The sequence below is a fragment of the Pogoniulus pusillus genome, chromosome 15, assembly GCF_015220805.1.
Source record: "Pogoniulus pusillus isolate bPogPus1 chromosome 15, bPogPus1.pri, whole genome shotgun sequence".
NCBI classification, from domain to species: Eukaryota; Metazoa; Chordata; class Aves; order Piciformes; family Lybiidae; genus Pogoniulus; species Pogoniulus pusillus.
In genome coordinates, this window is record NC_087278.1 from 24312420 (window position 1) to 24326723 (window position 14304).

General features: G+C 49.0%; 1 protein-coding gene and 1 gene segment (V, D, J or C); one reads left to right on the forward strand and one right to left on the reverse strand.

The window, feature by feature from the left end:
* Window positions 1–14304, forward strand: part of LOC135182062 (T-cell receptor beta-2 chain C region-like) — a 31883-nt gene continuing 17579 nt past the window's right edge. Inside the window, 2 exon segments of the C gene segment in view lie at window positions 1–43; window positions 2432–2729. Of these exon segments, the coding sequence occupies window positions 1–43; window positions 2432–2729 (341 nt within the window).
* LOC135182063 (trypsin I-P1-like) lies at window positions 3893–6976 on the reverse strand. 2 transcript variants are annotated; one of them, XM_064155802.1, is made up of 5 exons: window positions 6901–6976; window positions 6112–6283; window positions 5452–5705; window positions 4705–4841; window positions 3893–4140 (listed from the first exon to the last, which is right to left on the reverse strand). In XM_064155802.1, exons 1-5 carry the CDS (start codon window positions 6938–6940, stop codon window positions 3991–3993), a joined length of 753 nt encoding a protein of 250 aa, XP_064011872.1. In that variant the 5' UTR covers window positions 6941–6976; the 3' UTR covers window positions 3893–3990. The 2 variants fall into 2 exon arrangements, with proteins under 2 accessions (XP_064011872.1, XP_064011873.1); XM_064155803.1 differs by lacking the exons at window positions 6112–6283; window positions 6901–6976 and adding an exon at window positions 6023–6053.

Consider the following 14304-nt stretch of genomic DNA (forward strand, 5'->3'; position numbering starts at 1 on the left):
ATGCTTCCTTGCTGGTTCTTTGTGGCCATACTGGCCCCTGTAGGTAAGTCACCTCACCTCACCCCTGCATACCTACTTTGATTCCACTGCTGCTGTCCCACCTGTGTACTCAGTTGCTGCCAGTGCTCCTGTCCCCAGAACCTCCAGTGTTAAGGCTGGGCAATGAGTGAGGTGGGCAGGAGTCCCTGAATCTCCTGTGATGGCTGCCTGCTTTGCTTCTGGGCACAGCCTCCAAAAGACTGCTGCTTTGGACAGAAACTGCCCAGGAATACTTCCTGACCATTGCAGAGAGATTGCAAATGCACCTGCTGAGCTGAAGGACTGTGCCATCCCCTCTGCTGCTCCCTAGCCTCCTGTGCTCCCTCCTCTAGCACACAGCACCTAGCTCAGGTTTTTCCATTTTCCCCTCCTTCCCAATATTTCTCCTTTTCCATTCCAGCATTGCCTCTGGAGCAGTCCCCAGACACTGTGGTGCGACAAGGCCAGTCTGTGAATCTGAGCTGTTCCAAGAAGAGGTCCTCCAGCACAGCTATGTTCTGGTACAGGATGCCTTTGGAGAAGGACTCCAGGCTGACTGCAGTGGCTTCTGCAGTAGAGGGTGTTAAAGCAGATGTTGAGGAGAATTTCCGAGGCCGTTTCAAGAGCAGTGAGATACAAGGAGACAGGATAGAGCTCTTGATAAACCATGCCTTTCTCAATGACTCGGGCACGTATTACTGTGCTGATGGTGAACCACAGTGGCTGAGCTGCTGAGGGAGCTGAGCACAAACCTTCCCCCTCAACGAAAGGGACCTGCTTTTGTCCTCACTGGAGCTGAATGAGGCAAGACAATCCCTTTCCACTCATTGTCTCCACTACATTCTAGCCTTCCCCCATCTTGTTGTCTTGCCTTCTCTCCTTCTTCACTTAATTTACATAATATTCATCCAGGGGAACATCTTCCCTGCAAAGTCTATGACAGCTTTCAGCAGTCAGGCTCTTGCTCTTTGTCATGGGTTAACCTTTCCCTTGCTGCACATTGCAGGGGCCACAGCATGGCACAGATGTCCAGGAACGGCACTGGGGCTCTGATGCACAGAGTGAGGGGCACAAACTGGGAGCCTTACTTCCTGCCACCAGTGATTTGTCCCAGCCTTGGGCTGGTGACCAAGGCTGTGCCCCACGTAGAGAAGGAGGCAGGACTTCTTCTCCAGATCTGTCCATTCTCATTCTTCTGCTCCTGTGCAGAATTCTGCAGAAGGGAGAACAGCAAGCAGCTCTTCTCTTCTGCAGAAGGCAAGTCTGTAGCATCACATCTCATGGTGAACTTGCTGCATGGTGCAGTCTGCCTAGAGGCAGTCCCAGTACCGAGCCAAAGGCAGCCTTTTCTCCCCTTGAGATCTCCCTGAGGAGGAAAAGAAGAGCAGTTAGAGAAATCTCCCATGCTACAACCAGACAGCAGGATGACCGCCGGCAGCGCTCCCCATACCTGGGCAACATAAGAAGGGGCACTGGGATCAGCCAAGAAGACTCCACAGGGCTGCTTGCAGGGCTGGGAGTCTCGATGCATGAGGGCGTCTGGAGAGGAGACAGCACAGACACAAACATGCACTTCTGAGCTCTTTTGCTCTTGCCCTCCTTTGGTGCCTCTCTGCCTGTCTGTGCTGTGCACGCACTCGGGCTGCTGTGCAGCCCCACCATGCTGCTGGCATAACACTTTGCCTCCTGCCTACGTGCACACATACATGGCAGGAAGTTGGCGGAGCAGCATGTGTGCACCTGATGCCTGCATACAGATGCCAGTCCCCACTGTTCCCAGGCAGGCAGCTGCTCTCCTTCATTGCCCTGCCCACCTGCAAAGAGGCATCTCTTTCTCTCTCGACCTTTCCTCTTGGTGCATCATTCTGCCTGTGTTGTCACCACTGGGAGGTTGCTGGAAAGAGGTGGCTTCTGTCCATGGTTCTCCAGTGGGTCCTTATGGCCATCCTGGCCCCCATGGGTAAGCAAGTTTCCCTTCCACTTGAACAGCTGCACTGGAGTTGTGGTAGCTGCCTCAGCTGCCTCCCCAATTGCTGGTCGTGTTCCATTCCCCAGTACTTCCAGGGGGAGGATGGGCAATGTACGAGGTCATCTTTTCCACCACCTCTTTACTCTGAACATTCTACAGAGCTACAAACCTGGGGCTTGGGTTTTTGGGGGTTTTTTTGACCTATCTGAATAGTTTGGTTGAGAGGACTGAAGTAATTTCTTTACCCAATACATTTTCTAGTGCGTTTGAAGCTGCTTTGTGAAGTTTTATTTCTCCTGCATGTCTCTCTCAGAGAAATGGGATGCTGACTTATACCTTGCTGATATTCTCATGCCACCCTATCCCATGTCACACTTCCAAGATGTGCTTTCACATTGTTTTCAACATGTGACACTTCTCACATCTCTTCCCTTCTCCTTACAGGCCAGGCACTCCACCAATCGCCAGACACAGTTGTCCAAGTGGGAGACTCTGTGACTCTGGACTGCTCTCAGAAGACAAATGTATTCTTGACCTTATACTGGTACAAACTGCCCCTGGGGAAGGATGCCACTCTGCAGTTGGTTCTCTACTCAATGGAAGGTGGCACAGCAGAGATTGCAAAGGAATTCAGAAACCATGTCCAGAGCACTGCGACTAAGGGCAGCCGCTTATCTATGAAGATAGATCATGTCCTGCTCAATGACTCAGGCACATACTTCTGTGCTGAGCAAGACACACAGTGACTGCAAAGCTAGAGCAGCACAGCACAAACCCTTCCACACAATCAGGGATCTGGCCACAGCACAAGCACAAACCTGTGTTTGACTGTACCAGATTTCCTCTCGTGATCACCAGCTCTGCCTGCTTAAAGGAAGAGGTGGTATGGTCTTCCACTTCTCTCTCATTTCCTTCCTACACTATTCCATTTTTGAAACACGTTTTGACTCTCCTTTCTTCTTGTATTCACTGCCTTGCCTCATTTCTCTTCTACCCATAGATTGCCTCTTACTTTAATCCTCTACTCATTCTGTACCCATTTTTTTCTCTCTCCTCTCTCCCACCTATTCCTCTCTTATTTTCTTATGTTTAAGTGGGTTTTTTAAATATGCCTATTTTAGTCCAGTTTGCTAAGCTTCACAAAACTTCCACTGGTTCATTTACCCATCTTGCTGAGGTCCCTCTGGAAGCTCTCCCCAGTTTTGCATTGCCTGCACACAATAGAGGGTGCTCTGTCCCGTTAAGCAGGACATTAACAAACCTGTTACACACGATTGTATGTAACATACCATTAACATCCCTCACGATTGTATGTAACATACCATTAACATCCCTGTGCTACACCTCTCCTGACCAGATGCTGAGAAGAAGGAATTCATCCCATGCTTCCAGAAAAACAGGACACAAAGTTGCAGTCTGATCCTGTTCCTATACTGGGCCTATCTCAATGGCTTTAGGAGACAGCTACACATCCCACTGGCAACATGGTCAGCATTTTCGTGGACTTCCCATTCCAGTACCAGCTGGGGCCAGGAGGAGATGAAACCAGAACCCAGGAATATCTCTGTCCTTTTGAATCTTTCAGGAAAACCACGCAGTGCCAACACAATCATTGGACTGAGTAAAAAGATGCTGACAACAGCCTCAACAGTAAAAGTACATGAGCAAAAAAAGCCCTAGCAAGAGGTTGAGCCATTCACCAAGAAGAGCTCTGGGGAAGGTTCCATGAGGAACTCTTCAGTCACACTGTTGGGGGGGGTGGGCATGAGGGCAATGTTGAGCACTCCTGTTGCTGCCTGCTGTTTTCTGCAGTAGGAGTGTGCTGCCTGCACGATGCAGCAGATTCTCTCAGCTGCTTACCACTCCCTATGGAGGCACCCAGAGAAACACTGCACAAAGAAGAGGTGTCTGAGAATATTTATTTTTTTATAATCTTTGCATGTCCTGTCCCAGAAGAGAAGAAAATGATGAGGAGAAAAAGGAGGTCACACAGGGGGAGTGTCTCAGTTGGCAGATATAGTCGATTTGATCCAGGAGACGTAATTGCAGACCTTGGTGTACACTCCAGGGTAGCCTTTGTTGGCACATCCAATACCCCAGGAAACAATGCCCTGGAGCTGCCCGTTGCAGACTACTGGACCACCAGAATCACCCTGTGCACAGGAAGAATGAGGACATTCAGCCAGTGGTGGCAGTGTAAGTGCTGAGCCAGAAGCGCCAGAAATGCGAGGGAGGGAGGGAGCTCCACTGAGCTTTTTTGACACAGAAGTTCTATGGGAAGTAATCTCTGACTGCCACTCTGTGCCTGATGCTACTGTGCCTCACTGCGCCCCAGCTAAGGATGATGACACTGCCTGTTTCTGATGGATGCAGTCCTTGGCACACACTCAGGGTGTGCATCTTAAACATCATTCTGCCCAAGAGATCCGTGGAGCCAGGCACGTGTGTAACGAAGAACAGTCGCCAGGTGTGCTCACTTTCCAGACTGGATGAATCTTGGGATACTGGCTATTTGTCTCCCAGTGACTCCCAAACTAACATCTGTGTTCTAAGCTCTAAAGTCCTTGTCATTACATCTAACTCTCTGGTGCAGCATTCCTCCAACAATGTCCCAACGTTCAGCTCGAGTGAGTTCAGTGGATTCTCGGATAGAATGGCTCCTGTACTAGCAAAGGCCAGGAGAGAAAGACATGGGAAGGGAGAGGCAGATGTTTTACCTGGCAGGAGTCTTTTCCTCCCTCCAGGAATCCCACGCAGATCATGTTGCTTGTAATTTGCCCAGGGTAGGCTTTGCTGCAGTCGCTTGCGGAGAGTACAGGAGCATTCAGGCACTGCAAGTCGTCTGGGTAGGAATCTACAAGAAACCAAGGAGAGGTGGGTGATGACATCTCTGAGTTCGTTGCAAGAAGATCTTTCCTGGCAGACAAGCAATCACTCAACAACCAGTTTTAGCTCTCTTTGTTCCTGTGAAGTGGAATCACAGCATGGATTGCTTTTGTTTAGAGGGAACAGCTTCTCCCCATAGACCCCACGTCCTACACTGCAGCCATGTGACCTTTTCTGATATCTGGAAAAACACTGATTGGCAAGCACAGAGCTAGGAGCTACTCTCGATCTTCTCCTTGGAGGACCAGCAGCTCTTCTGGTCTTAGTTAAACTGCTGGAGCTTGGCACTGTGCAGCTGCTAGCAGCAGGCCACAGAAGCTGTGGCAGTGCGAGCATGCTGCTGAATGGAACGGGGATGACTCGAGTGGATCCCTGATTGTACCAGCAAAGCAGAGGAAGGGCTTTGCAGAAGCTTGCCTTTAAAGCAGCTAATTGATTACTGCCTACACAATCTGGTCACCCCAAAGATGCATTGCAGCACTTGTCTGTGCTTACTCTGTACTGCTTGGACTTAACTGAGAGGCCTCAGGGTGCCTCTCAGTCCCACACGGTGCTCTACATCCCCACAGCATACTCACCACCATTGCTGAGTGTGTTGCCCCAGCCAGAGATGAGGCATGTGGTGCCAGCTTCCACGCAGGAAGTAGGCAGAGGAACTGTCTGGACAGCTCGGTTGAGCTTGGCTGCTGTGGCAAGCTTGATGAGCATGATGTCATTGTCCAGAGTGTAGGCACTGTAGCCGGAGTGGCGGATGACTTTAGCGGAGTTGATGAACTGCTGAGTCGATTCCGTGGCTGCCAGGTTATGTTTGCCGAGCTGCACTTGGATACGACTGCAGAAGAGGAGGAGTGGCACACACATTGCTGCTCCCGGCAGGGGATGGCAGTCTCCCTCTTACCACATGCACTCGCCTGCACCCCGGCCACATTCATCTCCCTGTTGCCCACGGACTGTGTTTTAGCAAGATTAATGCACGTTCTAAGGAATCCCAGCCCCTAAGCGGGGACTGCATTATCACACAGCCACTGCACAAAGCAGTCTGCGTGCACAGAAACACTTGCAGGCGTGGAAAACCCCTTGTGATGCCTCAGCCCAGCTTCCTGAATGCGCCACCCATCCCTTGCTTGTCTCCTGTCCCAGTGGACTCACATTGTTGGATCTCACCGCTCAGAATACCTGCTGGCAGTGAGCTGGAAGACAGGAGGAGCTTAGGGAAGAATAAACTGCATTGCACTCACGACTTGTAGCAGTGAGCAGCTGACAGGACCCACTGGCTGCTGATGAGAGAACCTCCACAGAAGTGGTACCCAGAATTCAGGGACACCTGATAGGGAACAGCGTTCTGTGCACAGGTGTAGCCGCCCACGATCTTGTCATCATCATCATCACTGCCGCTGATGGGGAGGGCAACTGGGAGGCAAGAAGTGGCATATGTCAACACCTGGCACAAGGAATCTTGTGTCTCTCTGACCGACTGAGTAGCACTGGGTGCCTAATGGGTGCTCATTTGCTGCTCCCTAAAACAAGGCCATCAGAGCTACACAGGCATCTCAGGATCTGCATCTAGAGCCCTGGCTGCTCCTCCCAGCGGGTGTCTGCACCAGGACCCTGGCTGCAGCAGTGCTCCGTAGCGCCCCGAGTGTAAGGACAATACAGGTCTGCAGCTACAGTTCCTCGGCACACTCGCCCACACGTCAGAAACTTACAGCAGCCTCAGGTCTTTCGGGGCCTGGGCACTATCTTTGCGTTTCACAGTCCCTAAGAGAGAGGCTGGATGGGGTCTGGAGCTATGGATATGTTTCTGCAGTCCTGAGTCAAAAACCGCTGTGAAGTCTGCGTTTCTTCTGCTCTTGTGACACAAGCAACTATCAACAGGCAGCAGCCAAAAGAAGTTTTATAGCACTCTGCCTGGAAACTTCTGGAAGCTGAAACTGAATTTCACTTTCCCACCACAGCCTACCTTGTGAATTTGCTCAGAAAAGACCTTCCCTATACACTGCAAAAGCAAAAGTGAGAAACACACTCACCAGCCACACCCACAAAGGCGAGCAACAGTATGTACTTCATGGTCCTGCCACAACCTCACGCCCAGGCTGGTGGACTGCTAGGGTGAGCTGCTAGAAATACCTTTTTTGAGGTGGCCTTATCTCTCCTCCAAGGTTTTTCCAGGCAAAAAGTACACAGTGGAAAATTGGAAGATCCAACTGTGGGCAATTAGCAGGCACTGGAAGAAAGGACCAATGGCAGATCAGTTAATCATACACCTTTCCTAGGAGAGAGAGCTCTTTTAGAATGATTTCAGAGGGCAGCCTTCCAGCTGTAAACTCACTAGGGCTTTGGAAGATGAGTGCTTGTTTGTCTACCTCATTCTTGCACGCAGCACCTGTTGTGAGCAGCCTCCACACCCCTCTGAGATTCCTCTGTGCTGGTGGTGCTCTTCTTAAGAGTGCAGATGTGTTTTGCTGGAAGCTCTAAGCTCTAAGTTGCAGGCAATGCACAGTAAGACACCACACATTTACTCTGAAAACTAAGCAAGCCAAGCCCCAAACTCCTCGGTGCTGTTCAGTTCATCTGAGCAAACTCCTTTTCTAGAGTGCAGTGTGTGTGTGTTTATGATACAGGACACAGTCTTCTTCCAAATGAAAATGTTCAAAGATCAATTCACTGAGTATGAAAGAAAAGCTCCTCACTGCCTCCTAAGACAAATGGTTCAGCTGTGGCCATGTTCCCCATAGCGCCTTGGATGCATTTCTCTCACCTACTCTGTATGATAATAACTGCTTTGTTACTGAATGATGGGTTTTACTTAACTATGAGGTGTTCTACGCAGGCTCATTTTTGGCAGAGAAGAATTTCAGTACGCAGAGGTTTTGGCTGGGTCAGCTGCGGCAGAGTTAATTTTGTTTGCAGTGGTGAGTATGGGGCTGTTTTCTTTTTGTGCTGCAAACAGAGTTGATAACACAGAGATGTCATAGTTGCTCTGAGCAGTGTTTGTACAGAGCCAAGGCCTCTTCTGTTCTTCACATTGTCTTGGCAGCAAGCAGACTGAGGGTGGATAAAGGGCTGGTAGGAGAAACAGCTGGGACACCTAACCCCAAGTGACCAAAGGAATGTTCCATCCCATATGACATCATGCTCACCAGTAAGGCAGGAGAGAGTTTGACTGGGGTGGGGGTTGCTACTCTGAGACTGACTGGGTATTGGCTGGTTGGTGGTGAGCAGATCACAGTATCACAGTATTATTAGGATTGGAAGAGACCTCACAGATCATCAAGTCCAACCCTTTACCACAGAGCTCAAGGCCAGACCATGGCACCAAGTGCCATGTCCAATCCTGCCTTGAACAGCTCCAGGGACGGCAACTCCACCACCTCCCCGGGCAGCCCATTCCAGTGTCCAATGACTCTCTCAGGGAAGAACTTTCTCCTCACCTCCAGCCTAAATCTCCCCTGGCGCAGCCTGAGGCTGTGTCCTCTTGTTCTGGTGCTGGCCACCTGAGAGAAGAGAGCAACCTCCTCCTGGCCACAAACACCCCTCAGGTAGTTGTAGACAGCAATAAGGTCTCCCCTGAGCCTCCTCTTCTCCAGGCTAAACAATCCCAGCTCCCTCAGCCTCTCCTCGTAGGGCTGTGCTCAAGGCCTCTCCCCAGCCTCGTCACCCTTCTCTGGACACGCTCAAGCATCTCAGTGTCCCTCCTAAACTGAGGGGCCCAGAACTGAACACAGTACTCAAGGTGTGGTCTAACCAGGGCAGAGTACAGGGGCAGAATGACCTCCCTGCTCCTGCTGGCCACACCATTCCTGATGCAGGCCAGGATGCCACTGGCTCTCTTGGCCACCTGGGCACACTGCTGGCTCATGTTCAGGCAGGTATCAATCAGCACCCCCAGATCCCTCTCTGTCTGGCTGCTCTCCAGCCACTCCGACCCCAGCCTGTATCTCTGCATGGGGTTGTTGTGGCCAAAGTGCAGCACCCTGCACGTGGACCTATTGAATGCCATCCCCTTGGACTCTGCCCATCTGTCCAGGCAGTCAAGGTCCTGCTGCAGAGCCCTTCTGCCCTCCAACCCAGCCACATCTGCACCCAGCTTAGTGTCATTTGCAAACTTGCTGATGACTGACTCCATGCCCTCATCCAGATCATCTATGAAGATGTTAAAGAGGATGGGGCCCAGCACAGATCCCTGAGGGACACCACTAGTGACAGCTGCCAGCTGGATGTGGCACCATTCACCACCACTCTCTGGGTCCGGCCCTCCAGCCAGTTCCTAACCCAGCACAGAGTGTTGCCATCCAAGCCATGGGCTGACAGCTTAGCCAGCAGTTTGCTGTGGGGGACAGTGTCAAAGGCCTTGCTGAAGTCCAGACAGACCACATCCACAGGCCTCCCACATCCACCAAGCAGTCACCTGATCATAGAAGGAGATCAGGTTAGAAAGGCAGGATCTGCCCTTCCTAAACCCATGCTGGCTGGACCTGAGCCCTTTGCCATCCCTCAGGTGCGCTCTTATCACCCCCAAGATAACCTGCTCCATCAGTTTCCCTGGCACTGAGGTCAGGCTGACAGGTCTGTAGTTCCCAGGTTCCTCCATCCCACCCTTGTTGTGGATGGGGATCACCTTGGCCACTTTCCAGTCTCCTGGGACCTCTCCGGTGAGCCAGGACTGCTGGAAAATGATGGAGAGCAGCTTGGCCAGCTCAGCTGCCAGCTCTCTCACCACCCTGGGATGGATCCCATCTGGTCCCATGGACTTGTGGGTGTCCAGATGGCTCAGCAGGTCCTGAACTAATTCTTCATGAATTTCCAGGGGAACACACTGCTCCCCGACCCCATCCCCCAGTTCAAGAGGCCACTTGCCTCCTCCTCCCTCCTTTGCATCACTTGTCTGTCTTGTGCTTTATTTCTCTCTGTTATTTTCCTTCTAATAAACAATTATCATTATTATATTGAAATTAATAAACTTTCTTAACCTCAACCCATGAGTTTTCTCACTTTTACCCCAGTCCTGCTGGGGTGGAGAGACGTGAGCAGTCAGCTGTGTGGCTTGATCTCCCTGTGGATGTTTTCACCTCTCTGGCACAGGCTGTCATCAGATATTTTCAAATAACACTTTTTCCTGAGATACAGCTCTAACAACCTATGAGGTAACTCATAAGCTATGAAGGACAGCTACCTTTTCCTTCTTTTTACAGGGTTAGAATCCATTCAAAGTTCAGGAAAACTCAGTGGTGGAATTGGCAAGCTTGAGCATATCTCCAATTTATCTCAGTACTCTTTTTTTGTTTTCCCTTGTTACATGTTCAGTCTATGCTGATCTTTAACTGACCAGCAGGAAAGGCATCTCCTAGGGCTGGCTGGTAATCCCTACAGAAAAGGTTCTCCCTGAGACTCTCTATGCTGCTTGCTTCAATCAACAAGAGGACACTACTGACCTCTTCCCAGGCTAATGCCAGAGCTCAAGGCCTTGTTGGCAGACATCTGGTGGACCTGGGCCCCTCCTATTCTCCTCTCTGCCTCTCAAAGGTCCCTTTCTCAAGGGCTGCTGTGATTATCAGAATTCTATAGTGTGTGCCATGGAGCAAAGTGATCCCAAATGAAGGCAGACAGGGTGATGATGATCTTGAAGGTCTTTTCCAACCTGATTGATTCTGTGGTTCTGTGATTGTGAGACACAACTTGGAGGTCATCCGGCAGACAAACTGCTTCAGGCCATTCAGTGACAACTGTAAGGGATGAGCAGACTCCTTTGCATTCAGGTTGAAATTGGAACACCTCCTCCCACCCTCTCCTCTTCCCACTTCTTTTTTTTAAGACAACAGATCTCTGCCTGAAATGGAAACAGCCTCTTCTGCTTCAGGCTGCTGAACATCCCACAGACCTTTTTACACGGACTGGAAGGCCTTTTTAAGGGTCTTTAAAGGAACAGGCTCCAGCTGCAAACAAGTCTCTCATTTGATGCATCAGAATGCTGGCAGCTCCAAGGGCATAGGAGGGAGGAGGAAGGGTGAATGCAGGGCAGCTGTGTTAGATGTTATCAAAGGGCAAGCAGAGGCAGCTGCTGGCATTTTTAGAAATCCATGCCCCTAGCCCAGCAGATTCAGTCAGCTGTATCATCACTGGACCCAGATAGAGTGAATAAATTTGTTCAGGCTGATGCAAGATCATGGGAAAGGGAAACCTGGAAAAACTGTGGCCTGGCTCAGAAAGCTGCCCAGGAGCATAAAGCAGGGCAGCTTCTTGGGCTAGTCTTTCTACATCTCACAGAGCTTGGCGATGCTCTCTTGCCAACATTGTCCTGCCTGGGAGCAGCTGTTATGTTCTACAAAGGTTCAGATCCTGCAGCTGTTCACAGCTATGCAAACGTTCTGTCACCCCCTTGGCATTTCGAAATGAAAACAAAAAAAGCTGTCAGCCTAGCTACTCTTCAGAAGGTAGCAACATGATAGGCAATTCCTGTGAGACACACTAGAGGTCTTGAGTTACATCTTCCAGAGACTTCCTGTTCTCAGGGAGTGTATAATGATTTTGTGTTTCCTAAGAAAATGTAATTGTGTAAAAACCTTCATTCTGGGATTAGCAATACATTTTAATGAATGTGACTAGAGTAGAACATGCAGCTCAGCAGAAATTGTTTTGCCTGTCTCAGAGGTCTTAGACAGCAAAATCTTATAATTAATTCTCAGTTTGTTTCATTTCTCATCAAGTCCATGAAATAGTTTCTCTCTTCAGAACTGGAAGTCTTATTACCACTAGAAGAAAACATTTTTAAGAAATCCAGCATAACATAAAATAATCAAACTAAAAATTATGGAATGGTCTGGATTGGAAGGGACCTCCAAAGGTCATCTAGTCCAACTCCCTCTGCAGTCAGCAGAGACATCCTCAACTAGACCAGGTTGCCCAGGACCATGTCAAATATCTCCAGGAATGGGGCCCCAACCACCTCCCTGAGCGATCTGTTCAGTGTTTCACCACCCTCACAGTAAAGAATCTAAATCTGCTTTTCTCTATTTTGAAGTGCAAAGACTAGATAAAAATTTACAGCCACATGAACACTTGCTTTGTTCATATCAAAGGTGGATCAACTCTTTGTTCTCTGCCCAATCCCGATGTAAAAAATAGAACAAGGAAGGGGAGGAGCATCAGTCTCTCTAGTTTCTTCTCTCTTAACTCACAATGAGCAGTAACACACTCTTCTGGGACAGCTAATGGGCCATGCTGGCTCTTTTGCTTGTTCTCTTGTCTGGTGAGACACTACAGATCCATCTGCAGCATGGCTCTTATCAAGGCCATGCAGGCCCTTTTTGGCTATCATCTCTACTTCTTCACCTCCTTTTCTGTTTTTCTCTTTCACTTATACAGGTTCTAGGGTCAGAAGTCTCATCACACAGTGGCCAGAACAAACCCTTAAGAGAGCTGGAGAGACTGTGGACATGTCCTGCTACCAGAATTATACCAGGCTTTCTTACATGTTCTGGTACCAGCAGCCTCCAAGAGACAGTCTGAAGTTGTTAGTCAGTACTTCTACATGGCTGCAGAAGTCCTATGAGGAAGGTTATAGCGAGGCCAAGTTTAAGATAAGCAGAGATGATGATGATCACTTTGTGATGACAATTGTGAATGTGACATCCGACGATGAAGCCACATATTTCTGTGCTGCACGAGATCACACAGTACAGTGAGAGGGTTGAGCACTAAGATAAAAATCCCTGCCATGCCTGAGAGATGGAATCTGAAAAATGTGAGTGAGACAACTGAAGAGGAGCAGAGGAAGAGCAAAAGTAAAACGAGGAAGATGTGGGGGAGTAGAACCAGAAGTGTTTTTTTGAAGGGAAGACGAACAGACAAAGCAGCATCTCATTTCAAAGACAAAAGCCTTTACAAACACAAACCGGTAGATCAGCACTAAGAATTGAGGCACTGCTGATGTGGTTTGTGAAAGGCAGCAGATACTTCTTAAAATTGGTACTACAGAAGCGCAGCCATGTTGTGGGTCAGTAGTTCCCCACAGATCATAACACCAAGAGAAAAGACAAAACAAGAGATCTAGGTTCTTCCACATTGTGATGGTCAACCCAAAAGGAGATGTACCCAAGAAGAGATTGACTGCTGTAGGAGCAGAGCCCAGCCTCTGATTAGGGACATAAGGACGGCATGGGTACAGGTGGGACTAGGTGTAGCTTCCGCTGTGGAAGGGTTAACTCCTTGGCAGCTTTACAACCGACAGTGTGCTTTGCACCACTTTTTGTCCACCTGCTCCACTCACTGCCTTACTGAAGGATCTTTCTCTGCCTTGCCACAGAAATGCATACAGTTAAGAGCTGGACCAAGGCACCTCTTCACAGAACGGGCAGAGAAAGAATACCACAAAAAGGTGCCATCACCTGGTGATCTCATTTCAGAGACAGCTGAAGGCAGAAACTGCCTCCCACTGTGCCTTTGTCTTCATTGCTTACAGAGGTGAGCTTTTGACGAAGTAGCTGCTTTCCCGTTATGGGCCTGGGGAAAGTGAGGGCAGGGTACTAACAGTTCCCCCACTTGCCATTCCCTGTCTGTGTTCCTGTTCTTATCACATAACCTAGGACTTACCTTTTCATCAAAGTCTAGGGAAATATGGATGCATGACAGAAACTCAGGTTCATTGTAATGGTGGATTAATCAGAGGCTCTGAAGAGGATAAATCTAATTTCATCCCAGACCTACTCCAGTCCTCCAAAGACATTTCTGAAAGAATTTCATACACATTTCAGGAAAAGCCTGGATGAGGCACTTAGTGCCATGGTCTAGTTGACTGGATAGGGCTGGGGAATAGGTTGGACTGGATGATCTTGGAGGTCTCTTCCAACCTGGTTGATTCTATGATTCTACCACTCCTTGGTACATGCTGATAGTCAATATTCTTTAGACTCCAGGAGCTGCTCCACAACGGATATAACAAATCATTCATTGCTCCCAGGGAGCACTCATCTGCTCCTCAGAACACTCTCAGGTCCATGATCTACTTGGTTTTAGTATCAGACTACAAACACACGGCAGGGAAGCACCAAGAAAGCATTGTCCCTCACATAGCAGAGACACATTAAGTTCCTTATTTTCTTTAGCCTCTGATCTTATATAGAGACATGAATGGTGATCCAAATGCCCTGTGGAAAAGTAGTTAATGCTGGAATCATTAAGGAATGTAATCACCGTGGTGACAACTATGGGAGAGACTTTTGGGTGATTTTTTTTCAAGTTTGTTTTTATTCTCTTTTAATGAATTACCAGATCCTAAAAATCATAATAGTCCTAGCTCAGTTCTCTTGCATAAAAACGAAAAATAAAGTTTATTAGCTCTAGACACAGAAGAAGGATCCTTTTCTACTTCACTCCTTAGCATTTTTAGTTCCAAGTGCCAAATGCTATTTTAATGCCCTGTGAAAACAAACTTA

Bases quoted from the DNA above. Each gene is read 5' to 3' on its own strand.
- LOC135182063 (XM_064155802.1), bottom strand. From the start codon at position 6,940: ATGAAGTACATACTGTTGCTCGCCTTTGTGGGTGTGGCTG. The intron at 6,284-6,900 runs GTGAGTGTGTTT...CTTGCCTCCCAG, and splicing joins CGCCTTTGTGGGTGTGGCTG to TTGCCCTCCCCATCAGCGGC. The intron at 4,141-4,704 runs GTAAAACATCTG...TCCTGTGCACAG, and splicing joins GAGGAAAAGACTCCTGCCAG to GGTGATTCTGGTGGTCCAGT.